General features: G+C 38.7%; 13 protein-coding genes across 13 annotated transcripts; 8 read left to right on the top strand and 5 right to left on the bottom strand.

Moving 5' to 3' along the window:
- Positions 1–727: 727 nt before the first annotated feature.
- C5L36_0A10210 (uncharacterized protein) lies at positions 728–3,130 on the top strand (the record flags this gene model as incomplete). The annotated part of the gene is made up of 1 exon (XM_029464051.1): positions 728–3,130. The coding sequence occupies one exon, from the start codon at positions 728–730 to the stop codon at positions 3,128–3,130; it is 2,403 nt and encodes an 800-aa protein (XP_029319911.1).
- Positions 3,131–3,626: 496 nt separating this feature from the next.
- Positions 3,627–6,089, top strand: C5L36_0A10200 (uncharacterized protein; the record flags this gene model as incomplete). Its single annotated transcript, XM_029464050.1, has 1 exon — positions 3,627–6,089. The coding sequence occupies one exon, from the start codon at positions 3,627–3,629 to the stop codon at positions 6,087–6,089; it is 2,463 nt and encodes an 820-aa protein (XP_029319910.1).
- Positions 6,090–6,261: 172 nt separating this feature from the next.
- C5L36_0A10190 (uncharacterized protein) lies at positions 6,262–7,056 on the top strand (the record flags this gene model as incomplete). Its single annotated transcript, XM_029464049.1, has 1 exon — positions 6,262–7,056. One exon carries the CDS (start codon positions 6,262–6,264, stop codon positions 7,054–7,056), a length of 795 nt encoding a protein of 264 aa, XP_029319909.1.
- A 385-nt stretch (positions 7,057–7,441) lies between these two features.
- On the top strand, positions 7,442–9,166 carry C5L36_0A10180 (uncharacterized protein; the record flags this gene model as incomplete). The annotated part of the gene is made up of 1 exon (XM_029464048.1): positions 7,442–9,166. The coding sequence occupies one exon, from the start codon at positions 7,442–7,444 to the stop codon at positions 9,164–9,166; it is 1,725 nt and encodes a 574-aa protein (XP_029319908.1).
- Positions 9,167–10,161: 995 nt separating this feature from the next.
- Positions 10,162–10,896, top strand: C5L36_0A10160 (uncharacterized protein; the record flags this gene model as incomplete). Its single annotated transcript, XM_029464047.1, has 1 exon — positions 10,162–10,896. One exon carries the CDS (start codon positions 10,162–10,164, stop codon positions 10,894–10,896), a length of 735 nt encoding a protein of 244 aa, XP_029319907.1.
- Positions 10,897–11,105: 209 nt separating this feature from the next.
- On the top strand, positions 11,106–12,833 carry C5L36_0A10150 (uncharacterized protein; the record flags this gene model as incomplete). Its single annotated transcript, XM_029464046.1, has 1 exon — positions 11,106–12,833. The coding sequence occupies one exon, from the start codon at positions 11,106–11,108 to the stop codon at positions 12,831–12,833; it is 1,728 nt and encodes a 575-aa protein (XP_029319906.1).
- Positions 12,834–12,917: 84 nt separating this feature from the next.
- Positions 12,918–14,996, bottom strand: C5L36_0A10140 (uncharacterized protein; the record flags this gene model as incomplete). Its single annotated transcript, XM_029464045.1, has 1 exon — positions 12,918–14,996. One exon carries the CDS (start codon positions 14,994–14,996, stop codon positions 12,918–12,920), a length of 2,079 nt encoding a protein of 692 aa, XP_029319905.1.
- A 252-nt stretch (positions 14,997–15,248) lies between these two features.
- On the bottom strand, positions 15,249–16,883 carry C5L36_0A10130 (uncharacterized protein; the record flags this gene model as incomplete). The annotated part of the gene is made up of 1 exon (XM_029464044.1): positions 15,249–16,883. One exon carries the CDS (start codon positions 16,881–16,883, stop codon positions 15,249–15,251), a length of 1,635 nt encoding a protein of 544 aa, XP_029319904.1.
- Positions 16,884–17,210: 327 nt separating this feature from the next.
- C5L36_0A10125 (uncharacterized protein) lies at positions 17,211–17,549 on the top strand (the record flags this gene model as incomplete). Its single annotated transcript, XM_029464043.1, has 1 exon — positions 17,211–17,549. One exon carries the CDS (start codon positions 17,211–17,213, stop codon positions 17,547–17,549), a length of 339 nt encoding a protein of 112 aa, XP_029319903.1.
- Positions 17,550–20,604: 3,055 nt separating this feature from the next.
- On the bottom strand, positions 20,605–21,708 carry C5L36_0A10120 (uncharacterized protein; the record flags this gene model as incomplete). The annotated part of the gene is made up of 1 exon (XM_029464042.1): positions 20,605–21,708. One exon carries the CDS (start codon positions 21,706–21,708, stop codon positions 20,605–20,607), a length of 1,104 nt encoding a protein of 367 aa, XP_029319902.1.
- Positions 21,709–22,258: 550 nt separating this feature from the next.
- C5L36_0A10110 (uncharacterized protein) lies at positions 22,259–24,163 on the bottom strand (the record flags this gene model as incomplete). Its single annotated transcript, XM_029464041.1, has 1 exon — positions 22,259–24,163. The coding sequence occupies one exon, from the start codon at positions 24,161–24,163 to the stop codon at positions 22,259–22,261; it is 1,905 nt and encodes a 634-aa protein (XP_029319901.1).
- A 447-nt stretch (positions 24,164–24,610) lies between these two features.
- On the bottom strand, positions 24,611–27,076 carry C5L36_0A10100 (uncharacterized protein; the record flags this gene model as incomplete). Its single annotated transcript, XM_029464040.1, has 1 exon — positions 24,611–27,076. One exon carries the CDS (start codon positions 27,074–27,076, stop codon positions 24,611–24,613), a length of 2,466 nt encoding a protein of 821 aa, XP_029319900.1.
- Positions 27,077–27,424: 348 nt separating this feature from the next.
- On the top strand, positions 27,425–27,913 carry C5L36_0A10090 (uncharacterized protein; the record flags this gene model as incomplete). Its single annotated transcript, XM_029464039.1, has 1 exon — positions 27,425–27,913. The coding sequence occupies one exon, from the start codon at positions 27,425–27,427 to the stop codon at positions 27,911–27,913; it is 489 nt and encodes a 162-aa protein (XP_029319899.1).
- Positions 27,914–27,920: the final 7 nt, after the last annotated feature.

The raw sequence follows: 27,920 nt of genomic DNA, 5'->3' as shown, positions 1-27,920 counted from the left end.
TCCATTATCTGTTTGTTTTAGAAAGGTGGATATAGTAGTAGTGTAGTTTGGCCGCAGAGACGGCCCTGAAGTGTCGTTCTGTCTTGTGTGTTTGTTTTTTTCTTTAGAGAAAGTCTTTTGAAGAGAAAAAAAAAAAGGGAAGCATCTATTCCTCTTTTTTAAAAATTGCCGTCTTCCCAATCCGGAAGGCGCGCACGGGTTACAAAAAAAAAAAAAAAATTCAAAAGAAATTAGACGGGTCCAGACCGCAGTCTCTTTTTCGCTAGCGCGCCGTTTGGCAAAACCCGTTTTAGGCTGTTGCTGCACAACACGCGTTTTTTTTTTTTCTCCACGGATTTCGTGTCTGCTATTTATTTTCATCTGTTTATAGTTTTTAAATTTGCAGCCTTGATCTGAGATCTCCTCGAGTCTCCAGAATCCAATTTTACAACTGTAAGCTATACTAAACTGAAAATCACTTCACTATTGAGTTAGTGTATTAAAATCCAACGGTTCTTTAGTGTCTTACACCAATCTCTCGCCTCACCTATTCTCTTTCATTCTGTTATATCATATTATACTATATTATATCACATATCACCTCCCCCCCCCCTCCTCTCCCTCTAATTTTCAGGGTGTGTTGATTTATTAGTAGTTGCTGTCTTTACCACCCCATTTCTAGTTTTGATTTTCACAATTCAGATTGGTTGCAAGTCCTTTTTTTTCTCTGAACCCTACAAGCGTCATCATGCCAATTCTGTTTCCAAGAAAGGACAAATGTGTTGGATCCAAACAAGAGTGTGAAACCGGAACTGATACCACAAACACCTTGGCCATTTGTTTGGCTGTTATTATTCCAGTAGTTGTTGTTGCTATCATCATTGCCTTTTTCATCTACAAGGCTTATAGAAGAAACAAAAAGGAGGCCTTAGAGGATGACGATCCGGATTTCAATGTTGATAATATCATGTTGCCCGAATACCACAACGCTACAAACCCACCAATGAGGAGATTACCAGCCGGTATGAGAAGTTTATCCCAGGCAAATATGTTGAGTTCCGATTCTTTGGCAATGAATAATCCAAACAATCAGAACGGCGACAACAAGAACCCCTTTGCAGATGGCCCTAGAGACTTGAACGCCTCAAATATGAAATTGGGCTTGCACCAAACCACTTCTGACCTGGCTCTGCCATTAGGTAACACAAAGGAAGACCTCGATAGGTATTCTAAAAATTTGGGTTTGGATTTCCATGAATTTAACTACCCTATCAGGAAGATGAATATGCCGCATTCGGCGAATTCATCTCCTACCTCCTCGAGGCGTAACTCGGTCTCATCAAGAACAAACAATAGGTTTGCCTCAAAGGCGTCATCTCCTCAAAAATCCAAATTAACTCAAAGAATTTCGATTGCTGACCTGCAAGAGCGAGATGGTGATCTTAATAGTGATGAGTCGGTGCACCCAGTTGGCCTGTCAAAAGATGAGAGTTTCAAGATACCTCCATTACATGTCGTAGGATCGGATTCTGATGAATCAGACTCGGATATACCTCCACAATCACATCCACAATCGCAACCACATGCTGACTTTGACAGGAACCCCGATGATAATCTGCGTTTTGATCATGAGAAAGAACAACCATATAGTCAACTACATCATGATCGTAGTATGGAGAGCCATATCCAGCATACCCAAGCTCCTAATGGACAAACCTTTGATGAAAGGATCGATGTACCAGATTCGTCGATCCAAAAGGATGAGGCTCCGACAACAGAATCGTCATCCTCCCCCGTATCTGAAGATCGTAATCTTATGAGCAACTCATCCCATACCACAGTGGATCTGCCACCCAAGCACCTGAATATTGATTCCAGTGCTCAAATATCAAACTCTGATGAATTGGATGCTGATATACCATTGTCTCCAGAGGAAGAGGAACAACTTAAAAGGATGAAATCTGTCTATCAAGTCTACTTCTCCCGTAATGGCAGCAGAAGAGTTGCTCGTACAGATACTGACAATCAAGCCGATTATCAGAATGAACAGTTGCCACTTGATCAACTCAACCAAGATTATCATCAACATGGTGAAGTTGCAAATTCGAATCCAAACTCAAATGCGCATACAAATGGCCACATAAATGATAGTTACGGTGATGGTAATGACAATGATGACATTGATGTCAGGGTAATTGTTGATAATACTGATGGTGGTGCCTACCCTATTGCGTCTGTTCAACCAATTGATGAAAATAATAGGTTGGCTATTCCTGAACCTCAAGAACACGATGAATTCAGACAAAGTGTTTCTTCCAGTGTTTACCTACCAATGAATGAGAATAACGGTTTGAGTGCAGGTCAGTTTGCTCATCAACAACTAGGTTCAATGATTCCAAATGGACAAAATGCTTATTCATCAAACGTGTATAAACCAGATGAATCAAATTATAGTCAATATCAACATTATCCTCAGCAATATGATCAGTATCCTCAATACCAGCAACAGTATCCTCAGCAATATCCTCAAAGCTATCCTCAAGGCTATCCTCAGCAATATCCTCAAGGCTATCCACAAGGCTATCCACAAGGTTACCCACAAGGTTATCCTCAAGGTTATCCAGCCGGTCAAAGAGCACAAAATTATTCAGGTAAGGGAAGGTTACCGAACCTTGAAAAATTACCTTTACCTCATCAACTGAATAAACGTACTTCGACATTAGAGTCCTTTACCACCTTTACGGCGGAATCACACAAAAATACAAATACTATACCTGCTATTCCAGTGAATCAGAGGTTCGATCCAATCGACCATGTCAATTGGAACGCCAAGGGTAAAAATGTACAAGGTATAACACCTTCACCTTCGCAAATTCGTGATTCGATTGTGATGTTTAACCCGGTGGGCTTATCTACCAACAAAACTTTTGTGTCTAAAGGTACTGCAAAGGAACAAGTTCGTAACTTGAATAAACAGTTGGATTCTTCGGGCAACCCAATTCCAACCAGCCCTTCGTTGAATGGGCCTTTGTATGGATTCTATGATTATGTTCCAGAGCGTCCACATGGAGCTGAAAATCTAATTCCCAAATTTCAGAAGAGTGGCTCTGAAATGGATTTAAGAAAACAAATGGACAACGCCAACGTTTGATTGAAAACCTGCATTGAAATCAAACAAAAAAAAAAGAATAAACTAGACAATCACTACAATTTTACATATTTGAAAATCTGTATTCTTTCCTAATTAACTAATTCTATCTATTTCTTTACGTACTTATCTACAATGTTTTATTTTTTTCTGCTCGTAATATTTGGAAAATTTTGGAGTTCTCGTTGATTGGCAATTCTCGATTTCGCAGGCTTCGGGCCTAAATTTTCTGACGTTGATAGAAATCAGCTTGTCCGACATAGAAGCACGACATCATGTTTGTATATGCTATTCGTCATTTTTCCCCGTTGCCTTTTCTAAAAATTGCTTATTCGATTCCTTGTACACTACAGAATACATCGTTATATAAATGTCTACGACATCGTTAAAACAATTTATTACAAATATAAGAAACGTTACAGATCCGGAGGAGGAAAAGTTGAGGATCGAAAATGAACTGCTAGCAATCCATTCATTTCTAATTACTCAAAACAATACCATGTCAGCTGAGATAAACCAGCACCGTCGGAATTCGTTGCTAAAAATAGCATATATTAGCTTAAATGGATACGAGGTCCCTAGCGACCTGAAGAGCCAGTGTATACAAGAATGTCTAAAGCTAATTGAGATTCAATGTGATGACCATGTTCCTTGGTATTTATTTAAATCAGTGTTAGCTGAGAATTTACAAACAGGAGATATTGTACAACTGTGGTGCCTAGCCAAAAAGAACAATTATGGGTACAGAGAAATTGCTGAACTTTGCTTGGTTAATGATCGGATTTTCAAGTTGATAAAATTAGATGATGTTCCCAATCATCATGGGGTTGATTATTATTCCCTACTAAAGATTGCATTGAGGAATGAAGCTCTAGATAAAAATATTTTGCTTGGTCTTGGTAAAAGCCTATCACAGACCAGTGTTTCACATGGTAATGAAATTATTGCGCTATGTTCGTTACTTAAAGAATGGGCCGACTTTGACTGGTGTAGTGTTAAAGGATTGGAAGGTATATTTATCAACAAGTTGTCTGAAGTATTGGAATTTATGGATACGATAAAAGTAGAAATTGAGCAGAGCGAACCGATGGACTTTCATTGGATCAAAGAATACGGATATTTAATTGTTAATTTGATCGAACTACTGTCAAAGATTACATGTGTGGATGATAATACCACTGGTAACCTAGGTATCTTAACAGGGAAACTGTTGAAAGATGTGGTTGAGCTGAGAAATGTGACATTAGCAAATGATGCGCATGCAAATGATTATCAATTGATTCTCGCATCAATCGTTACCTCGTGCGTTAAATTGTACATGCATAAAAAGGGAAAAATCAATGGAGGGGGGACAGACATACTCTTAAATGCATTACTTGATCTCTTAGAAACGAGTACCGATATAAACATCAAAATAGTGTTTACTGAGCTGATACAAACAATTATCAGGAATTCTGAAAGTTTAGACGACTCAAAGAAATCCATATTGCAGAGATATCCATTATGGAAAAAGCTTATCAAAAGTAAGGAGGCCAAAGTTAGTGAGTCTACCAAGGACATTCTTAAGCTAACAATGGATCGTAAAGCTAGGTCATCATATCAACCCACTTTTTCACAATTAAGAGATGTGGTCATTATATTCATCTACCACCTACAAAACTGCGATACTGAGTCCAAGGGGCACACTTTATCAGATATATTGTCTGTTTTGGAGGACTATAAAGATACAGGAATTGTTGAAGAAGCAGCACGGAAAATACTGAAAATATTCATGACTATTGGAAATACCTGTGATGGAGCATGGGAGAGAATCTACGACCTAATAATTCACTCGTCCAAGAAAATCACTGTGATTGATCAGATCCTTGAATTTCTAACAAAAGGTTTACAATTCGGATGTTGTGAAGATTTCATTAAATTGTCGGCTGTAGTTTTCGAGTTCAATGGTAGGAAATGGAGACATGGCAAAATTGCTACTCAACAATACTGGTTATTACAGAAATACACGTTATCCACTGTTGCTACAAAACTATTGATTTTAGACGCAATGTGTGGATTCTATAATATCAAAGAAACCAGGAATGTAAGCTTACAATTGTTTGATGATGAAGTCAACAGTGATAACATTGAGATTCGGCAAAAGGTTAATGATTACAAATCCTTGATTAACTGTGGGCTGCTAGATCGAACCAATGAGATTGAGGACTTCAACGTCAATGGTGTTATCTCATTACCCATTTTCCCGACTAGCACTGATGTTGAAACTGAGTTTGAAAACCTTAGTGTGAAGGATGACAACAGCGGTGGCAGCGAGAACTTATTTGATGAAGGATATAACCGTACCCTTAAATTTAACCAAGGTGTTTTGTTTGACGATGGGAATTTCAAGGTTACATTTCGAATCAAACCGGGTGATTCCACACACGTAGAGATCCAGTATAAGTTCAAACCCGGAATTAAACTTCCTGATAAGTTGGAGTGTAGTGTCATCTCAAAAACTGAGGCATATAATATCCACGTTGTGGAGAACGACGGATTGGATAAGAACATGAATGGAAAAGTGATATTTGAACTCACTATCAAGGAACCATACTCTGAAAAATCCGAGCCATGCGTTAAATTTACAGTTGGACAGCTTTCGTCCATCAGTTTACACATGTCCATGTTGTTCAAAGCACTGCAAAAGGGCAAAGTTGATCCAAGTGAGCTGTCAGTGGGGGTGAAATTCCCACTTCCCAATGGAGAGCCGAAAACTTCACTTGAACGACATCTTAGTAAATTGAACTTTTCCGGATTCTTCAACTACCCTAATCTAGATATCTGTGCAGTATTCTGCTTCAATAATGGGAACACCGTTCCCATTTCTGTGAAAACAGTTCAAGGATTTGTTTATGTTTCTTCCACTAGTAGAAATGTTGCCCAAGCTGTTGGTATTCGTTTAAAGAGACTGTTTTCTCAGTAGAACTTTTCTGCAAGAAACCCTTTGATGTAGCTTCTACTGCATTGAGGAACATAGTATGACGCTTCTCAATTAAGCTTCGCGCATCTTCTCAATAGACTCACCCCACAGAGATCATACACATAATGTATAGTTGAACACTTTCCAATAGTGGCTATAGTTGTAGCACAAGGCAATGAGACGGTTTTCTAGTGCCATTAGAGCGTGTAAACAGTATATACCTAACATGTCATTAGAATACACTTCCGAGAGAGCAAAGGAATTAATTTCTAGAGCAGATGCTATCAGAGAAGATGTGACTCGTCTAAGTGGCGGTCGTGCCGAACTTATCTGTGTTTCAAAGCTAAAGCCTGCTAGTGACATCAAGGCATTGTATGATCATGGCTATCGTCATTTTGGTGAGAATTATGTGCAAGAGTTGATTGAAAAAGTGAAGGTGTTACCTAGTGACATTAAGTGGCACTTCATTGGAGGATTACAAACCAACAAGAACAAGGATCTAGCTAAAAACATTCCTAACTTGTATGTTGTCGAGACCATTGATACTATTAAGAAGGCAAAGAAATTGAACGACACCAGAAAACACATGATTGACGCGGAGACCCCAGGATTTGGTATCGTCAATGTATACGTTCAAGTTAACACATCGGGCGAAGAACAAAAGAGTGGTTGTGAGCCATCAGAGCTTGATGAGTTAGTGAGAACCATCATAGATGAGTGTCCACAGCTTAAATTTGCAGGGCTAATGACCATCGGTAGCTATGGAATGAGCCATGGTGAAGGAGAGAACCCTGAATTTAAGCTCTTGGGTGACTGTAAGCAACATTTGGAGGAGAAGTTTGGATTGAAAGATTTACAAATGAGTATGGGCATGAGTAGTGATTACGAGCAAGCGCTTCGACAGGGTAGCACTGCAGTGAGGGTTGGTAGTGACATCTTTGGTCCCAGACCACCTAATAACGGGCACTAGTATGGTGTAGATATACTTATATCTATATATATATTTACATATAATAGAAAAGAATAGAAGAGAGCCAAATGATTTGGCGATGATAGACTTGACCGTAATATGTTACAGGCAAACTAGGTTGAACAGCTTTACCATTACCAATATGTGCTGCCTGTAAGATAGCTGGAAATATCGATAGACAACCAGTAAGTGAGAAAGATAACGTCGGATTAAGCGATAAAGCACAAAACACGGCATTAGAGTGAGAAATGGAGAAGAAAAATCAACTTGCTTAAAATTGGAAGCTGAGACAGATTATTTGGATTCTCCTTTGTTGGGGTTGTTTCCAAAGATCGGTTGGAATATAAGTACTCTTTCGTTATCCACTTTCCCCTCTATAGAACCGATGCCGCCAAGAAAAGCAAATAAAGGTACCGTGACTCATAGAGCAGCCAAGAAGGAAGCTGTTCTGGACTACGACATTGACAAGGAATACCAAGGTGTCACTGAAGTTGACAAACAGAAGGGTATAAATCAAAACACGTCTTTGGAGCAGGAGAATGAAAAGTTGAAAGGGCTAGAGCAAGAAGCTGAGGCAAAAACTACTGTTGTTGGTTATTATTTCAACCAAATAGATGAAGTGATCAACACAAGACATGTGTTTCAAATATTCATGCTTGTATTCTTGATGAATTTGACATATTTGGCATTCAAAGACAAAGAACTGGCTGGAGATGAGAATGCAATGACTACTATGATCACATGTGGATGTGTTTTGTTGGCATGTGGCTTAGAGTGTTTTGCTGTTTTAAATTCCAAATTCAAGAATTTTAATGAAGGGAAAAGTATTACCAAGCCGGAACTATTAGATTTCGATTACATATATTCTGTTTTTTTCCCCTTAATTGTGTGCACATTAAAGAGTCCTGAAAATATTGCACTTGTTGCATGCTGTGTTGCACAATTGAACTACATGAATGTGTTTGTGAAAATCATGGTTTCCTATGTTGTTTTGTTCCAATTCAACATAGAAGGTACCATTTGGACTACGCAGACTTTGACATTACCGTTAACAAACGCTTTTTTCTATGAATGTATTAACCGGTTTATTGCGAACGAACTACCAATTTATGAGAAAACGTTCCTTGGTTTGTTATACACGTCACTAACATTTTTTATTACTAAAGACAGTAATATTACCTTGTACATTATGAAAAACTTAGTATTATCATTCACAATTGCCCTTATTTTCACGTCGCCGTTGCTAGATCTCTACCGTAAAACACAAGAGAGAAGTATGAAGGTGTCATTGTTGGTTGTGCTCTACTTACTATTTTTGTCACTTGGATTGATCATCAGTGACAAGCTGTTACTGTCCAAATTAGGTAAGTTCCCATTCAATTGGTTGGTTGAATTTATTAATGAAAATGAGGCTAGAAGGGAAATGTTTCAAAAATGGAGTATTAGCTCCGCCTTGTTGGTTCCATCGGTCTTTTTGTTCTTCAGTAAATTCCATGCTAGTTTATCCATCAAACGTAAGGTTTGGCACTTCATCATTTTCATGATGATCATTCCAGCTATATCCAGGGAACCGGAACTGGTCTCTATAGCCTTGTTTGGCATGACTGGGGTTTTAATTTTTGTGGAAACGCTCAGATGTAACGAGCTACCACCTTTTGGCAAACTAATTAAACATTTGTTTGAGAAGTACGAGGATAGCAAGGACAACAGCGGTAAAATCATCACCAGCTACACATACCTCATTGCCGGTGTGGCCCTACCTTTTTGGTTGAACAACTGCGATGCCACCCGTGAATCAAGCTACATGGGTCTCGTCGTTCTCGGCCTGGGTGATGCCTTTGCCTCTCTTGTTGGTGGCTTCTGTGGAAGTTACTCCTGGCCACAATCGAAAAAGACCATCGAGGGAAGTCTGGCCATGTTTGTGGGCATTGTAGGCGGGTTCCTATGTGTAGGCTACTTTGCCGGAACTGCCTCCCCTCTCAATTGGACCAACCGTGTTCTCTGTGGAATTTTGTGCGCCCTCTTTGAAGGGATTGTTGACGTCAACGACAACCTCTTTCTGCCGGTGTTTGCCTACACCGTGGCAGAGCTCTTGATCCTGTTTAACTAGACCGTAAGTATATCTTTGTAAACAACAGCAGTAGCAATGGCCATGGAGGGGGTTTCGGAATGTGCCCTTGTGGATATCGTGGATATAGACACGTCTCACTACGAGCTGGACCTTTGTGCCCTCGTGGACCAGTTCATAGAAATTGCACATTTGGAGGGGAGGTTTGATTTCCGTGGTGTTGGCAGTAGCACTGGCCGTGGCAGTGGTGACGGCATCGTTGCTGTAGAACGTGAGTGGCATGTCAGATACACACACAGTAGAGACTGGGTCCGTTTTGTATGTTTTGTGGTCAGTGTCGCCAGAGAGAGGCTGGGAGCACGTGCTGTGGTTGTTGACTATGGCCGCCAGTTCCAGTGCCTCCTCAGGGGGCATGCCACAACGGTCGTATCCCTTAGAGACGTGGAGAAAATAGACTGTGTTGTCTGTATTGTTCTTGTGTCTAACAGCAACCTCCATTTGGAACGTGAGAGCATGGATGCACTCCGGGCAAGAAAGACCACACTCATCGTGGGCAACATGTCTTTATTTTAGTAGATCTATATATGTTTATACCTATATCGGCTTTACACCTTGACCTTTACCGGCATGGGGAAACGCCAGAACGACAACTCCTTCTCCTTCCAACGCATTAGGCATTGCAATTACATCGAGCGCTCTTACAAATAAAACTGACGCTGAACCCCAACGACTAATGCTCCGCATCTACAAACACCACAATCCAAGAGTAACGGTAGAAGAGACATCCCCTAAGAGCTTGTCACGTTGCCTTGAAACGACCCTCAACCTACACCTTCTCGAATACCCCCCACCACCGAAAGGAGAGTACTATAAAACCGAAATTCACAGTGTCGTTTCAAGGCGAGTAAACTTTTCCACGGAGCTTCTCACTGTAAAATTTTCATGCTGAAAAATTTCCTCCATATATTCCTAGTAATGGGAACTTTGTCTTAGTGCTTCATTTCAGGTATAATTACAACCTTTCCCGCTAGCAAAACATGTCTGACGACGCTACTGCCTCTCAAATCCTCAACCAAGTCGAGTTCTACTTTTCCGACTCGAATCTCTTGAACGACAGGTTTCTCTTCACCACCCAAAATGCCAACGATGGCTGGGTTCCTATTCAAACAATCTCTCAATTTGAAAGAATGAAGAAATACAGACCTATTGAAACCATCGTTGAGGCTCTCAGAAAATCTCAAGAGCTCTTGGAAGTATCTGAAAATGGTGAAATGGTGAGAAGAAAGATCCCATTACCAAAGAACTACAACGAGATCCAGTTAAACATCAACAAGAGATCTGTGTTTGTTGAGAAGTTACCAACAGATGCAACTCTTGATCAGCTTCTTGAATTCTTTAGAACCATTGCTCCAGTCAACCAGGTTAGAATGAAGAAGGGCAAGGATAAGAAGTTCAACGGTTCTTGTATTGTTGAATTCAGAAACGCCGAAGACGCTGAAAAACTAGTGGCAGAACAAGCCGAATCAAAGACAAAATATGGTGAGACAGAGTTGGAAATTATCTCCAAGTCTGCCTTCGACGAAAGCAAGGCCCAAAAATTTGGCGAGAGAAGAGGTAACAAGGGTAAGAACAACAGAAAGGGTAGATCTACCGAGAAGGAGTCCAAGGATGAAACCAAGGATGAAACCAAGGAGGAGTCAAAGGAGGAGTCCAAGAAGAGAGATGCTTCTCCTGTAAGAGCCGAAGAACCTGTCAGAGAAAGAGCTGACTAAATAAATACTTCCATTCTTATACAGTATCCCTTAATATCATATAGTAATGTAAAGTAAAAAAAAAAGTAAATTCCAAAAACTGAACAGGCGAAAATAATCACCAACGCGTTAAGTATTGAGAGTGTACAAGTGTTGAAATTATTCAACTATTGAATAGCGTGTCACTGATATCATCTTGAGCTTAGCATTCTCTCATTGAGAACCAGCAAATGTCGGGAACAATATACTTGAAAATCTTTGGCGAATGTGCAAACACTCCAGAAATTATCTCCAAGTGTGACCACCTGTGTTCGCTTTTTGGGTTATCTACCGATGACTTGTTTTCAAGTTGGGAATCGTATGCGTACACTGAGCATAAAAACTCCAACTTAAAGGTCACTCCGGAACTTTTAGATGGATTACAGAAATTCATTCAAGAGAGAATGACACTGGATAACAAATCCAGACCAGCTGCATCTCAACAGGTGAAAAAACGTAAACTCAACAATGAAGAAACTTCAAATTCTTTGGTATCTTCAAATACAATTCTCGAAAGTATAAATTCACAAATAGAAGATAAGGAAACCACTATTTCTAACAAGAACATCAAGTTGGTGGCTCAATTCAACAGAAGCAAGTATAAGTATAAAACGATGAACTTAAAACTACTTGAAATTGCGGATTATTTGGATGAAAGAATTGATCTCTTCACCCAGCTAATCAGTGAAAGGTACAACTTAACGGAAAACCAATTCTCCGACCCAACGCGTCAATCGCAGTCTGAAATCTATACCGTTGGGAGGATTGTTCCGGATTCTCCGTTTGCACCTACTTCTTCGGCCCTCAATCTTGATTCTCTCTATCTGGAAACTTCGAGAGCTTCGGGTTTTGGTCAAAGGGTGCCACTTGATTTGGGGAATGTTAGCAATTTTTCCTTTTTTCCAGGACAAATCGTGGCATTCCGTGGTATTAATACAAATGGTAGCTGCTTCAAGGTGATTGAAAATCTGAAAATCCCATATCTTGGCTCCAGTACCTTCACAAGGGATGAGATTATGAACTTTGCAGAAGTGCTTGGTGATGACAATTTGAAAATTATTATAACTTCGGGCCCCTACCATAGTAAAAATTCATTAAACTTTGCGTATTTGGATAGATTTGTTCGTCATTTGAATGAAACCGTCAAGCCTGACATTGTCATCATGTTGGGTCCATTTATCGATGCAACAAGTTTACCGACAATATTATCATCCCAATTCTTCAATTCTGGAGAAGACACTGAGGACTTGAAAAGCATTGATGATTTGTTCTTATCTTACGTCTCTCCGATACTGAATGAAATACAATGTTCTAGGATAATTATCCTGCCGCATTCGTCAGATCCAGTTGCTCATACTTGTTATCCTCAGGCACCATTTAATCGTAAGACGCTTGGGTTGAACAAAAACTTCAAGTGTTTCCCTAACCCTTCCCTGTTCAATATCAATGAACTTTCCTTTGGTATCTCAACGACAGATATAATAAAGGATTTGAAGGATATACCTACAAAAGATGCAAACTCAAATAGAATTGAACGCATCATAGAACATGTCATTCAGCAGCGTCAGTTTTACCCAGTACATCCATCTCCCCAATCCCCCGATACTTTACAAATAGACACTTCGTACCTTGGGCTAACCGAATTTGATGAGGAACTACCTGATATCTTTGTATTTCCCTCAATTGTCAGGCACTTTGCTAAAATTATAAAGAATTCTGTTTGTGTCAATCCAGGTCAGTTTTTACGACAAGACGGAAACCCAGGAACGTACGCCTTATTACAGGTTAAATCTCCCGACACTTCCGATTTAAAGCAGGTGAAGAAGTCAGGAACTGACGACGACGATGATGAAGAAGTCTATGAAGCGTTTTTGTCAACTGCTTGGAAACGTACTAGAGTAGATATTTATAATGTTTAAACAAATAAAAAATAAATACAGAATAACTTGATTGACTCACCCCCTTCCTTCATTTTTTTGACAATTTTCGGCTTTTACATGATTCTAGTATGTACTTTGTAACGTAGATACTTCCTGTAGAAGGAAATCAACATCAGTCGATGATGGATGTTCTTTCTTGCTTGCAAATGCAGAAATGATTTTATTTGCTTTCATCTCATGGTTAAATTTCTTTTCTTCCTCGACATCATACACACTTTGAATGATCATTTCAAAGCTTTTGACCAAAATTTGCATTAGAATTGAAGAGATCATTGCGCCACCTATAACAGTGAGCCATGAGGTTTGAACACTTGATTTGCCAACAAAACTATCAATTTCCATTGACCCATAACGATTGTACATCAAAGTAATTGCAATTGAAACAAAGGAACCAACTATTAATAAGGAGCGCATAAATGTAATCCATGGTTCAGATGATTCACCACGGGTAGGAACTGAAGGTCTTGCCAATTTGATGTACTTCATATAATCACCTTCTTGTTGTATCAAACCAAAAACAAAACATGATAGTGCACCTAAAGCCCAAACAGGTCCAAATAACATCAAAAATCCGTACTGAATAACATGCTGGTTGTAATCGGCATCAATACTCGCTACCGGTTTAGAAAGGTCAGCACGAACTAATTCCAGAAATTCATGTTCTTCTGGCTCATCAACTGATTTCATATCAAGATCCTTTGCTGAAGGTGGGGTACCCAAAAAACTAGCTATTTTAGGAACTGCTAGTATTTTAGACAGAGCAATTGGAAGCGCATATTCTGTTAGTGTGCCAACAACTTGATTGATAACCATAAAATAGAAGATCTGGCTAGACATTCTCAGGTTGTTAACTTTATATTCCGCATCTAAAGTTGGAATTTGCGGAACGTACTTATAGGAAGAAGAGATAGATTGCGTCAGTGCTTTGATAGTATCTAAGTATGGATCCAACGCATACCCAATAGGAAAATATATGAATGCTGTTATTAATAAAGGCGAGTAAGAAGCAAGACAACTGAATGAAAACATCTTGTACAATAATGATTTATTTTGCCTTTCAGAAGTTGGATTCTTTTCAAATGCAATATACTTACCAGCAATTATACCATAGATAGCAGTGATAATAGGGACCGCAGCACAAACGCAAATTGTTGGAACTAAGGAAAGGATAGACTTGTATGGACCAACGTAAACTTCGTTGATAAAGATCTCCAATAAGAAACAGGCAAACTGCACACAAAACAAAAAAATTGAACAGAAGATTGTAACCGGTACAAATAAAATCCTACGCAAAAGTACCTTCCATTCTGGTATCAATTCAGATTCTTCCAAGACCATAATTTCAGTTTTGCTAACATTTTTCAAATTCCAGTCCCTCTGGCTTTTTAAGTTTAGCCCATAAACGCATAAATAACAAGTTAGACCAATGGTGAGATTAATGATTGCATATAGAAGAGAGAAGTTGCCAAGGAAAAACCATGCTAAAATGCCGAAAACCGCAATGCATCCAACGGATGATACGTAACCTTGAACAAATTTGTAATAAAGTGCATAATTGGAACCAAGGTTTTCCCTTAGAAATCTTTCATTCTCCTTACGAATTGGACTTCTGAACAATTTGCCGAGTCTTGAGGTATTGTTCTTTGCCTCCTTATTCAAATTGATGATATTACCGACCGGCATGATTGTTTTGACGTTGTTCTTTCCAACTTCAATTCCACATCCACCTTTCTCTTTGGTTAAAGTCAACTTCATATAAATCAATCTCAACCGTTCAGCAATGGATACTTTTTCTGTGTTTGTTGACGTGTTCTTAACATGGAACAAGACATCTATTTGGTTGGAAAGTTTCAACAAATGTTCAAATGCATCGTCATTCAACTGAACGAATAGTAACAAGTAATTCGTATTTGAATCTGCTCTAGCATTAACAACAAACCCGTTCAGTCTCAAAATGGAGGATAGAACCCTCAGGTTAGCCTCAGATTCCGGATCGTTTTTCTTGGATTCCGGATCATATTTATAGAACACTTGAATGACATAATCAGGTTTCACTGTTACTAAATTTCCTTTTGTGGCATCAACTGGGCTTTTTTCATTTTCCGCTGAAGCGGGTGCACGTTGTTTCAGCTCCTGTGACATACTAATAGTCAATTGGGTCTAACAGATAATTATGGCGATACCAATGGTAAAAACGAAAGGGAAAAAAAATAAAAGGACGGTGTGGGATGGGATGTGTTGGACATCAGTAAATTTCCTTCTTTCCTTCGATGGATGTTTTTGTTTTTCTCACTAGCAGCGACAAATTGTCCTACCCCGAATATAGCCTACTCCAAACTGGGATATTATTACAATTCACTGTTTTATACACTTTATTTTGCTATACTACATTAACTATATAGATGCGGAACCAAGAAATTGTGTTATCGAACTGGGAAGTTCAGATACATCAACATGTCGTTTAACACGTCTAGCCCTACGACCATCATTTTTAACCCTATCCAGATCAACATTTTTCAAAGCACTTAACGACTCTCTAAGAACAATCTGCTTGTATTGTTGATTTACGTTTTTCATTTCTCTATTTTTATCCTTGTTCATCTTAATGGAAACATGTTGATGTACCAAACCGCTGTTAGATCTATCGATTTGGTTCAGCACTTTACTCCCACTAGTTGATTTCGTGACAACTGGAAAAACCTCGTCCGTCTCTTCATCCACAAAAAGCCTTCCAGGCTCTGGGGCATCAAAAAATTGTGTATTATCATCGGAAGTAGAAGTTTCGGCCTGCTGCAAAATTCCATTCGGGCCAAGTGGTTCTTCATTTCTTTCTTCAACCCCTCCAGGTGTGTGAAGTGCTGTTTCGGGCTCACGCTTATTTTCTATTTCAAATATTTGATTAGATTGAAGAACAAGATTATCGTCGAAAACCACCTTCGAATAATCAATTGGTGCCAATTCCGGATTTGGCTGATAGGATGGATCCAGACTAATAGGACCATTGCTTTCCTCATTCGCCCGAACTTTGCACGACTGTATTTGTATCTCTTCTTTATCTGGTTCTTCTATTTTTGTTGAAACAACAATGGCCTTGTCGTTTATCATCCTTTCGCCCCTGGCAAGCATCGACCTCAATTTTAGGAGTTTTTCAAACTCCAGAGTGTCGGAGAAAAAGGCAAGGGAGTCAAAGCTTCCATCCACACTGGTGGAAGATTTACTAGATGAAGTTTCTCTTGTACTTCCATTTTTAGATTCAGAGTTTGTAGAGCCATCCTTGGAATTGCCTTCTCCATCATTATTAGTAGAAGTAGCACTCCCTGCAGACCCATCGCCCTCACTGTCTTTCTCATTATATTTGGTAGGCCCCTTGTCGTCCTCACAGTTGCCGTCATTTTTCTCTTCGTCTTCTGATCCTTCAGAAGTTGTGGTATCTTTGTCGTTTTCTTCAGCTATGGACTCATTCTGTTCCATATTCAATGCTTCTTTATCATCTGTTTTTTTCAGTACTGAGTCCATATCATGAGCCGTTAAGTAATCGTTCGTAATCGAAACTGCCATTTGTGCAACAGAAAGCAAATCTGAATTGTTCATTGCGGAAGCCTGGAGGTCTTCTCCCTTGTTGGGTCTCAATGTGATCCCCCTTGGACTATCAGTGTGAACAAGTGGGACCTTATAATCTGAAAATCTGGTTCCAGGTTCTCGCCAGTAGCATTCGTACCGATTAGACAAGCAGGTTTGACAAACGGGTGAAGTTCGAGAACACTTTTTATGCCTTTGTCTGCATGTTAAACATCCTGCGGTAGGTTCCTTAAAATTAGTCATGTGTTCCCCATCAAGTCCTATATTATCTTTTTTGATATTCAGCATTTTCGCTGAAACATTAGGTGATGTTTCTTCTGCTTTCTGTAGTGGCTTTGGGCTTTCAACCAATTCCTCCGATTTAAAGCTCTTTAATAGTTCTGGAACATTTTTCGGCTTTTTCGGAGACTTGGAGATTTCTGATAACGCCAGCCGTTTCCGTTGTGTCATTCTAGATAGATTTACCACTAAACTGGATCGCTTTAAGGTATACGGGTGCCTCTTCTGTTCGTATGACACCTTACTGATTTTCAAAATAACCAATATACAAAGGTTCTAAATCATGTTCCAGTGCTGCGGCTCAAACTAGTGCATTACTCAAAAGCGACGCGTCGTTTATATACAGTGCTAAATCTGTACACCAATAGCGAACTTTCAATTTTGAGTGGTTCTCGACATGTTTTCAACAATATGAGAAAGAACCCCAGGACAATAAAGAAGAAGAGTAAGAACGACACCATCAAAAGCTGTCTCTCTAGGATATCCACATATTAAAGCATGCCTGCGCCAGTTCCATTTTCACCAGAGAACGTAAAGTTAGTTGTATCTCTATACAGAAGATCATTGAGAACTGCAAGAAATTGGATTAACCAGCAGCACTTCTACAGACAAAAGGCTGCGGAAATCAGACTCAGGTTTGACCAACATAAAAACATTTCCGACCCAGTGGAACTACAGAGGGTTTTGAAGGAGACTGGAGAATTGTTGGCTAAGTACCAACACCCTGATCCAATCATTCCACCAAAGAGACCGGGTGGTATTATGTATGATAGAAATGCCCCACCAAGACACGTGGAGGGTCCAAAGAATTTCATGAACACCATCAACGATGTTTAAATGTCAAATTTCATAGCCCGGTTTTTGAACAGTTTCCCATCTGGATACTTTCTTGTTATAACTACAATCTAAGTTGGCATAATATATATGTATGTATATATATATGAAACTGATTTGAATGTTCACTACCAACGGAAAAAACTGAGTGTGCTTTTAATGATGTCGTTTTTTTTTCTTTTCCCCTATTTATTCATTTATTCTTCATAACCTATTTATATAAAGTAAGAACATTTTTATACGAACAAAAAAGTAAATACTCTGCAACTTTGGTTTTCGTTTGAACAGTTAATCTTAATACGATTGATTGCTAGGTAGACGGTCTTGATTACCATTGTCAGTATTACTTGCCATAACCATCTAGCAGCTTATCGTATCAGGGAGGTAATGTGTCTTTTCACCCGTTAATATTTTGGCTACCTGTTGTGTCCAGTACGGATGCGCGGCTCAGCTTTGCATTTCAAATACATTTGTTAGTTACAGAGTAGCAAAATCAAATCTCCGATGAGCCTGCACTTCCTTCTGACATTCACATCAAAGACAGCTTCTATCTACATAAAAATGACAAAAATAACGGATGAGATCCTAACTGCAAATATGCAACAAGCTTCCAAAAGTATATACTGACCCACACACCAAATTAATTAGTAAAACCTAAATTGACCCCAAAATGAATTTACTAACACATATCTAACCAAAGTAAATCTTGGTAGGTTTTGGCAAATCAGAGCATTTGACAAAGTACCATCAAAATGCTTTGAACGATGAGTTACTTGATGTGATTCTATATTATGTTGAGGATATTTGTGATGATAGATTGAAAGAAATGACTTTACAGGCTCAGCTATATGGATTTATTACCAGCTTGGCGGTATCTATATTTATAATAACCGTCTTAGTCATTTTTCCAATATGGTATTCACGAATTTCCAAAGCAAAAACAGAAGAAAGTGCTGCAAAATATACACAAATACCAAAAAATGTGAAAACAAACAACAGTTTCAATCTTAGTGATTCCATTGATGAATATAAGAATAATGGAATCGAAGGCAAACATCAACTGGGAAGTCCTAATTATACTAGTTCTAATACTAAAGGTTTTTGCAATTGGATATACTACTTGAAACTTTTGTATTTCACTAAGTGGGAGTCATTGAAATCACCAAAAGAGAAGGCAGTTTTTTGGGATATATCGGAAGAGGATGATTATAGTAGCTATGAAAGTATTTTTGAGTTATACGCTGAAGCAACTTTTGCTGGGAATAAACATGACGAATCTTACAAGTATGCTTTGCAGAAGAAACAAAACTGTCAGGATGATCAAGAGACACAAGAGGAACAAAAGGTGAGTTATAATTGTTCTAAAGGTAGCAATGAAGTATCTTGCTCTGCAGATACTATTTCCGACTTGAAAAGGATTGCGTATCTTGATTGCAATATTGTCCACAAGAGTCATTAAAGTTTCGATGCGTATAGTCAAAATATACAAGTTTACCCTAGTTCTACTCTAAACTTTGTAGATGGTGTCACTAAACCTGAGTGTCTTATTTCCAGCCATCATTTACAAAATGAGGTTCAGAAAGCACCAAGCTCAAAGTCTTTTACTAAGCGTGATAGTACTGAATGTGCTGATGATTTTAATGAGCTGATAACATTAACATCAGTAGCTGATCATGTTTTAAACTACAAACATAATTTATCCTTAAATACTCAAGACTCTTTGGCATGTGGAAATGACTGTGGCAGTTATGACAATGACTGTTCTGTTGCAAGTTATTATAAAGACTCACGTGCCGCCTTTCTCGATTCAGAATCGAATAAAATGGAAGAATCAAACAAGGCACAAAGTAAACTTCAAACAATTAAAATTGTAAAGGATGGACCTACTTACCTTTATGCATACTTAAATATCATGTATGGTGATTGGAAAGAATTTGAGCAGAGAAGTTTTGTTATTGAAGAAAGTCATGGATTGGAGACGAACGATTCAAAAAATATAAAGAAGTATTTAAAACTTATCAGTAAGAATTCAATGTACGGTTACAAAAGAGGAAGGGTTCTAGACAAACTAAAGGCTTCACTGATTGCGTTCAATAATAGCAAATATCATAACATCATTTTGACTGAGATTATCGATAATATCATTTTTTTCTCTGGAGTCATAGTTAACAAAAAAGTAAACCAATTTATTAAAGGGGAACTTTACTAATTGTTCTATTGTACTTTTTCTACCGAAAGTTCATCTGAGTTCAGTTTGAATTTTGTGTTTGAGATTATCAGTAAAATGATAATTTTGCTCAGTTTATTGGATGAAGAGAGTTTAATTTTCAAAAATGGATTAAGATGCTTGTATGTTGTATTAAAGTGTTTGTATGTTGTATTAAAATGCTTGGATATTGAAGATTTTGTGAGTCAAGTTTTTAAGAAAGAGTTTAGAAACATCAACCAACATAATCAGGAACAGCAAAATATAGTTTGGGAAGTTTCAAAAGTAGCTATTTGTAAGTGGATGGTAGAGGCTGATCGCTTTGGGAAAACAAAAGAATTACAAAACAAGCTAAAACCTGTTATCAAAGAAGTTACGTCTAGGTACACTGAAAAAGATAATCAGAAGTTTCAGGAGTTTTTGCTGGTTTGATTTCATGCTGAGTCAAGGTGTATATCGGTAGATGTTGAACCTGGACACTTTCTCTAGCACGAAGAGTATAGTATTGGCAATGATGAGATCATTGATTCCAGGGAAACTTGTAGGAAAAAATGGTTTCTTTTGTATAAAGAAAAGGCTCCGCACCTAAAATGCTAGCTTTAATAATACTGGGACCACAAAAAAACTTATAACATTTTAATATAGGAGCTTTGAAGGCTATATAGGCACCACTGCTAGAATCAACTAGATAAAACAAATGTAATGAGAAAAACATCAAACAAAACACAACTTCTGAACGCAGATTACATTGTATACGTACGAATTATTCGGATATTGTTCAAATATTAAAAAAAAAGTAAAACAGAGAAAGCAACTAATATTAAATATCTAACTACAGAATGAACAAATCAATCAAAGGGCTTCATTATTCTTGACTTCTTGAGTCATATGCATCTTAGCTTGTGCAAATAGACGTTCTTCCTCTTCGGCACTCAATTCATTCTTGCTCTTTCTCTTCAAGTGATACATTGGATTGAGGTGTCTGAAACTAAATGAGACAAAAGGCAAATGATTGTGCTTTTCCTCGTACATCATGAGAATCAAAACAACAATAAGGGACAACCAATAAATATTGTACGAGATGACAGAACCATAAGTAGCAGAGTTTTGCCAGCCTAACAATGCGTTGAAAACATCCCAACCGTTATCTATTTCTGGGTTACAGCAATTGACGTGCCAAACAGATTCAGAGATATCGTAAGAACCAGGACCAGAACCAGATTCAGAAGCATCACCACCAGTTTTCTTGTTGAAACGGTCGCTTTGTAAATACCAAATACCTCTAGAAAACAAACCTGCAGCAATGAGATAAAGAATTGCAGTAGAAACACAAAGGAAAATTTGTAGAGAAACAGCAGAACCACCATAGTAGAGGAACATACCGACGGCGATACCTGCAATGATACCACAAATAATTGGTAATGGGAAAGCCTTAGCAGATGCTTCGGAGATACCAACACCACCGACGAAAACAACCGCCTCTAGACCTTCTCTAAGGGTGGTAATAAAAGGAAGAATAAACATTGAGTATTTCTTAAGCAAATAACCAATCTTGAATCTCTCGGATTTCTTAGCAGGTGGAGTCAAGATGGCCTTGGCAATCTTGATTCTCCATTTTCTTTGTAACTTGTTGATTCTAACCATAGCAATACCCATGGCAGAGATAAGAACAGTCGCAATAATACAAAAGATACCTTCCCACAAATCTTCAGAATTACCCCAAATATTTTTGTTCAAAGAGTAGTAAGCACCAATGAAAGCACCACCAATAGCAAGACAAATAAACACACCACAGAAAGAACCCACCCAAATTTGGATGGTCAACCTCCTTGCAAGATCCATATTTTCACCAAGGGATTGTTTAACGAAAGCCAATAAAACAGAAACAACAATAACAGCTTCTAATGCTTCTCTGAAGACAATAAAGAAGATCTGAACATTAAAAACGTCCGCCATTTTGCTAGAATGTTAAACGTTGTCTTTATTGGTTGCTACAGAGGGAAAAAAAAATACAAGGGAAAGAGAGAGAGAAGAATATGAGCACATTCGACTCCGAATACAGTTAAGTTAGTGGGGGATCCCTTGTCCTCTTATATGGAACCATGCCTGCTAACAATCGCCAAGTTCTTTCTACCACCAGACCTTTTTTTTTCTCAACAGCCTCTCATCTCTCAATGGCTCGTCGCTCTCAGCGCAACAATAAAATCGTCTTCGGAGATTTCGGCCTGCGATATATCCGGCACAAAATTTACAGTTTTCTTATTCATCCATTTGATGTACACCTTTTTTTTTCCAACATCGTTCCCCAACTTCTATTTTTTGCGCATTGGTTTACATGTCACGTGCTCTGCCTCCTGTGGCGCAGTGGAGGCATGGATTCTATAATACCCTTATCTTATACTGGCAATATCTTTTTACCACTATATATGCCTTTATCTAATATATGTTTTTCTTCCTAATCGGATGCTATATATTACCATAGGAAATTTTGAATTACAGAAAAAAATCATGCATCTTCAAAATCGTCTGGATCAGCCTCCAAGTCACAAACAGCTTTGCAATTTGGACATAGAAATTGTGGGTATGTTTTCACCAATAAAGGTCTAATGCATCTATAATGCCATGAATGAGAACAACTACTGACAAAAACTGCTTGACATGGCCTGATATCATCCAAACAAATAACACATGCAGTTAGCTCTTCCCCACTACTCTTGTTAGTCAAATTTTTCAACTTCTCATGTGCTTCCTTACTAAATTTGGCGGCTCGTTTCCTCCATGAGTCGTTCAGCTCCACCTTCAATTTAACACACCTATACATTTCTTCGCTGCCTCCCCGATAATCAACACCAAGTTGTAAGACATCGCCGTCTCTCAAATAAACTTTAGCGCTTTCACAATTAGGTGGCGAAAGCCGTACGTGATTCAAAAATGTGCCACTGGAAGATTTGACATCTTTAATATACCACTTCCCCTTATCATCAACTGTTAGTTCGGCGTGCTGTCGTGAAACAACTTTACTTTTGAAAACGACACTTTCACTAGATCCAGCTGCTGCTGTAGCGGCTGCCTTGCTCTTCTCCGTATATCTACCAATAGATATATTCATTCCTGGTTTTAGTTTACGCACAATAGGTCCAAAAAACATGTATGGATGTGTGGAAGAATGATCAATTGATGGGGTAAATCTAATGGAATAAAACCCATCTGAGTCTGAAGCAACTTGCTCGGCATGTGTTGAAGCCGATACTCCCCCTGTTTGTCCAACACCTACATTAGAGTTTCCCTCTCCGTTGTTTTCGGATGTTGGAAAATAGATAGTTCCAACTCTATTCTCCTCATTACCCTCCCCCATCCTTTCATTCAACTGAAACTCGTTATTGTCTGGCCTCGTGTCCTCGTCGCCAGCTATAATAGTATTAGGTAGCACATCTTCATGGCCTGTGATTGCCTCTGGTATTAAATTATCCTCGCCTCTTAATGTGTTACCTCGAGTCCTTAGATTATGAAATTCTTCTTCTTCACCTAAAAACATTTGAAAATTGGCCACGGTTTCACTGTTGGCCATGTTGTAATTATATACCGCAGGATTAAAGGTATTGTGTGCATTCGTATCCATGTTAGTAATTACGATACTATTTCCGGTATTAGTGTTGTCAGCACTAAATGGATTCATGCTTAACTGTTGACGTGATCCTGATCTCGAATTTGGATGTGAGTTAGGCCTTGAATTCATATGTGAACTTGAACGTGAGTTTGGATACGACCCCAATATGGATCCGGTTTGTGAATCTGCACGACGTCTCGAGCGATTTATTCTTGTAGCTTCATCCAAATTCACCTGAATGTAAGGCTGGGTTCTGACACTCATATCTGGCATCTGCGTAGAAGGAATGCCTCCTTCACTAACATTAGGAGCAGCACCTAATATGTCCAATTCGTTTTCACTCAAATTCATTGGGAGATTGTCGTTTAACTCACTAAGGAATGGATTGTTTGATCTCTCGCTGTGTTGTCCCTGTAACAAAGAAGAAGATCTGGACCTTGGTGAAGACTGTGAAGCGCTTCTATTACGATGCCTCGAGCTACTCTGTAAAGTACTCAAAGGTCTAATAGAGTTCACCAATCCATGGATTGTATTGCTCATTGAGATCTTCCTCAGCAACGGTTGATGATGATTTGATGAAGCATAACTTCCACCACTATTACTTTGCTCATTTTCCTGATGGACCTCGCTATTCTCAACAGGTGGATCCGCTTGAAACGTATTCGGCGAGTTTGAGTTACTACTCCTCGTTGATCCATGGAGATTACCTGCATTTTCTGCATCTCCTTGTGCGCCCCTTGTTTGCCGCTCCAACGAAGATGTAGAACTAGACAGAAAAGATCCGGTATAAGGAATTAGAGGCATCTTATCAATATCGAGTCTTCTCTCTTGGTTATCTTTTTTCGTCTACTATAGCTCTATGCACACTGATATCGTTTGTATGGCTGAGTTGCAAATTGCCCTATCTCGAATAAAGTGGTGTGCAGTTTTCTCCACTGGAAAATTCGATACTTCAAAAATTTATAATCGAATCAGCAGGGTTCCGAGTGTACTGTCTAAATGTGAAGAAGCTACTTTTTTTTTAAAGTGCACGGATCGGTATCGATGTATACTATACTTATACAAATATATACATCTATCCCTGTACTGAAGTGTATGTTGATCCACCCTCAAAAAAGTTATAGGTGAAGTATCTTAAACACACCTGAGACATTTTTCCGCATGAACAATGAAAGAAAAAGTTTTTGGGATTTGTTGTCTTCCCTTGTAGAAGCCTTTGTACATCTGACACAAATGCATCGCAACTAATTTTCAATCTCTAAACCCAAAATCCTCGTTGAGTACATACTCAAAAGCCTGCATGCAATATTTTAGGTTCTTCTTCCTTGGTGTCTCTGGTTCCCAACTCTTGAATTCCTCGTAGAGTTGTTCGATAATCTGTCTGATATCAAAATGTTTTTGTAGCCTCTCTAGCTCTTCAAGGAACCCTCTAAGGCACCATGGAATATGATAGTCATTCGGATCATACTCCCTGACATTAGTCAATTCCTCGACTAATGGTTGTTCGTAGAAGAGATCGCTCGTATTGAGCATGTTGTTGATTCCGACTCGATAACTGTGTTTATCGTTTAGCAACTTACAGTGGCCGCCATCGCCGATCTGGCCGGAAAAGTAACTGCTCAATTCAATCAGTAGCCCATGGTCTTTATAATTCAAATTCTTCACAGTCAATATCAGATTGAATAAACTTATCAAGAAATCTGGTTGATGGTCTTTCCCATCTATGTACAATGCCCGATAGATATTGGGATGTAACAATTGCAATCCTAAACTTGAATATAACGGTGAAAAGCAGTCGTTCAAAGAACCAACAAAAGTGACTTTGCAATTTTTTCTTAGCAATATCCTCATATTTCTAATTATCTCTTTGCTTTGTAACGATTCTGGGTCTTCCAGGTCAAACAATTCACTTATCATTTCATTGTCCTGTCCGACACTCCCACGAGTGCTGATCTTACTTTCAATCTCCGGAATAGGACCCATACACAAGCTCGATAGCCCTATCAGTCCCATTTTCTCAACATTGCTTAATATCTCTGAAGTAATTAACTTTGAGTTCACATGAATTGCCAAAGGTACACTGTCAGAATTCGCAACAGAAATCAAATAATCACAGTTCTTTATGGGTTCGGTCCAATTTTCTAAAATGGATAGACATCCATTTACTCTGTTAAACAATTTCCCATGACCTTCTAGATTGATTATTGCCATGTCCAATTCAACGTTATTGATAGATCCCCACCGCTTTAGTTCTTTGACGGTCATCTCGCACATTTGCTCAGATGTTCCTGTAGATTCGCCAATAATATTTTTGACGACTTTTTGGGGAAAGAAAGAATGGAAACACAAAACAGTGACTCTTTTGAATAGCTTCTTGGAGCTACTTCTTGTCACCTTCTTTACTGAATCATCATAGTAAAGATGCTTTTGAGGAGTAAAGAATTTCTCCAATTTAGGAACCCTGGACAAGTGTATTCTACAAGCAGTCTTCATTGTTATATGCCTATAATTCCATCCTATATCCGGTAATACGACTGATTCGTTCATAGATGTAGTTGCCATTTCTGTATCTGGTCTCTTACCTAAGGCCTGTTCATTAAGTTCCAACATCGATGGAGGCAGTTTTTTCAGCAGGATGGGCTTTTTGTAAAGGAGGCCTGATATTACGGCCTGGCCAAACTCATCTTCGTTGTATCTCATAAAACCCCATGTAACGGTTTTCGGTATACCATATGACAAGCATTTTATTTGATTAGAAAGTTCCTTCCGCTGTACCCTCAAAAGTTCGTCTTCAACTATACCACTAACAGATTCATTTGTGGATTCAGTTACACTTTCGTTTCCAGTTTTCTGAGAATCCCATTTCCAGGGGACAAACCATGACAATATTCCCTTATTACTCTCCTCAATTTCGGAGCCAACTGTTTTGGAAGAGTTCCCAACCGATTCATGATTTTTCATATTTATCTCAGCGGGGCTTGTGAGTGTATTCTTTTGAGCCTCATCTGAAGTACCGTTGTGCGGTTTTGCTTGTAAAAATGGCATATACGAAACCCTCCTTGTCATCCCCCATATAAAATTGGTCTCTTCAGTATCATCATAGGTCTCATTAACGCTTGCCTTTAGTTCTTGATGTAACGCAATATTTTCTTCAGTGACTGTGGTAGTGGCGTTACTTGTATTAAGGATGTTACTTGTTATTGTTTCTCCTGTCATTGAAAGTGGAGAGTTTATTTTATCACTCTCTTCCTCCTGGAGCGGTGGTGTTGATTTGTCTGCCTGCTCAGGTGCATCACCTTTAGGGCTCTCTTGCTCGGTGGCACGTTGCCAAAAAGTTAGAGTTTTCCAAAACATTACCTTGGGAGCTTCTGTGACTGGTTTGTCTGAGTCAAATATTTCTTCTGTGTTTGATATTGATGGCGCCCTAGCTGTTGCTGCTGTTGCTTCACAAACAGATGTTGGAGAAGACTTTGGTTTTTTATCATTTTGATACTCCAAGCACTCGATTTCATTATTTGCTGGTTGATCTCCCCTGTTTGTAGTCCTGCTAACTTGATCCTGTAAAATAGCTTCTTTGTTGACGTCTTCTTCGTTTGTAGAGCCAGGCGGTTGTATTCCATTCGGATTATCACAATCATCTGATACGCGGGTAGGATCATCTTCCTCGAGTAAACTATGATGAACTAATGCTTTCTGGTTATCCATTGTTTGAGGCATTGGTATTTCGATATGAATTCGTACCTCTGCAATCTTACAGAAAATGTTTCCCAAGAAGTGTTTGGTTTATGCAGTCAAGCGCTGAGATTGGAGTACGAAAAGGAGATCTTGGCGTATACTTAAGAAACACGGACCGGAGTGTCGCTCTCTTTTCCCAAAAGCGTACAAGGCGGTAACTACACCACGGGATTATTTTGCAGCAAACATTGTTCTTTGATTTCCATTAGCGGGTGTCTTCTACTGTGGTTGCATCTATATAGATTGATTACTTACAAATGTCTGACTGGAAGGAAGTTGTACTGAAAAGATTGGAAGAAAGAGACAAACTTATGCACGAAATTGGTTGTTATGATACATGTATGTCCTTTTTTTCCCTTCGAAATGACTCTGCAAATATGCTCCGTCATAAAATATTGGGACGATTTACTAACATCTTTAACACGACTTTCTTTTGTTTCTCTAGTAATCTTTCTGAATGAAAAGATTGTGTCTCTGAATAAAAGATACGACCAACTGAGGTCAGATGATAGCGTAAGGCGTTTGGACAGTGCACTTTCTACCATCAAGGAGTTGAATGAAAAGTTGCAAAATTACGAGAATATCATAAAGGAAAAGGATTTCGTAAATAATGAGCTTATTTTGGCCTATGGTGATGCCAAAAAGGACAAAGAATCAATTAAGGAGCACTATTCGAAGCTACAGAGGAAATACAACCAACTTCAAGAGGAAATACAACTAAGTAGAAGAAGTATGGATGTTATCAACGACCGTATTCTAGAGTTACAATTTGAAAATAACATTCTCAATCAACGGCACAGGAAGTCTAAAAATGCATGATTATGTT

Source organism: Pichia kudriavzevii, chromosome 1 (assembly GCF_003054445.1).
Source record: "Pichia kudriavzevii chromosome 1, complete sequence".
Taxonomy (NCBI): Eukaryota; Fungi; Ascomycota; class Pichiomycetes; order Pichiales; family Pichiaceae; genus Pichia; species Pichia kudriavzevii.
The sequence above is the reverse complement of the archived record's forward strand: the minus strand, read 5'-3'. Positions and strand labels throughout refer to the sequence as shown.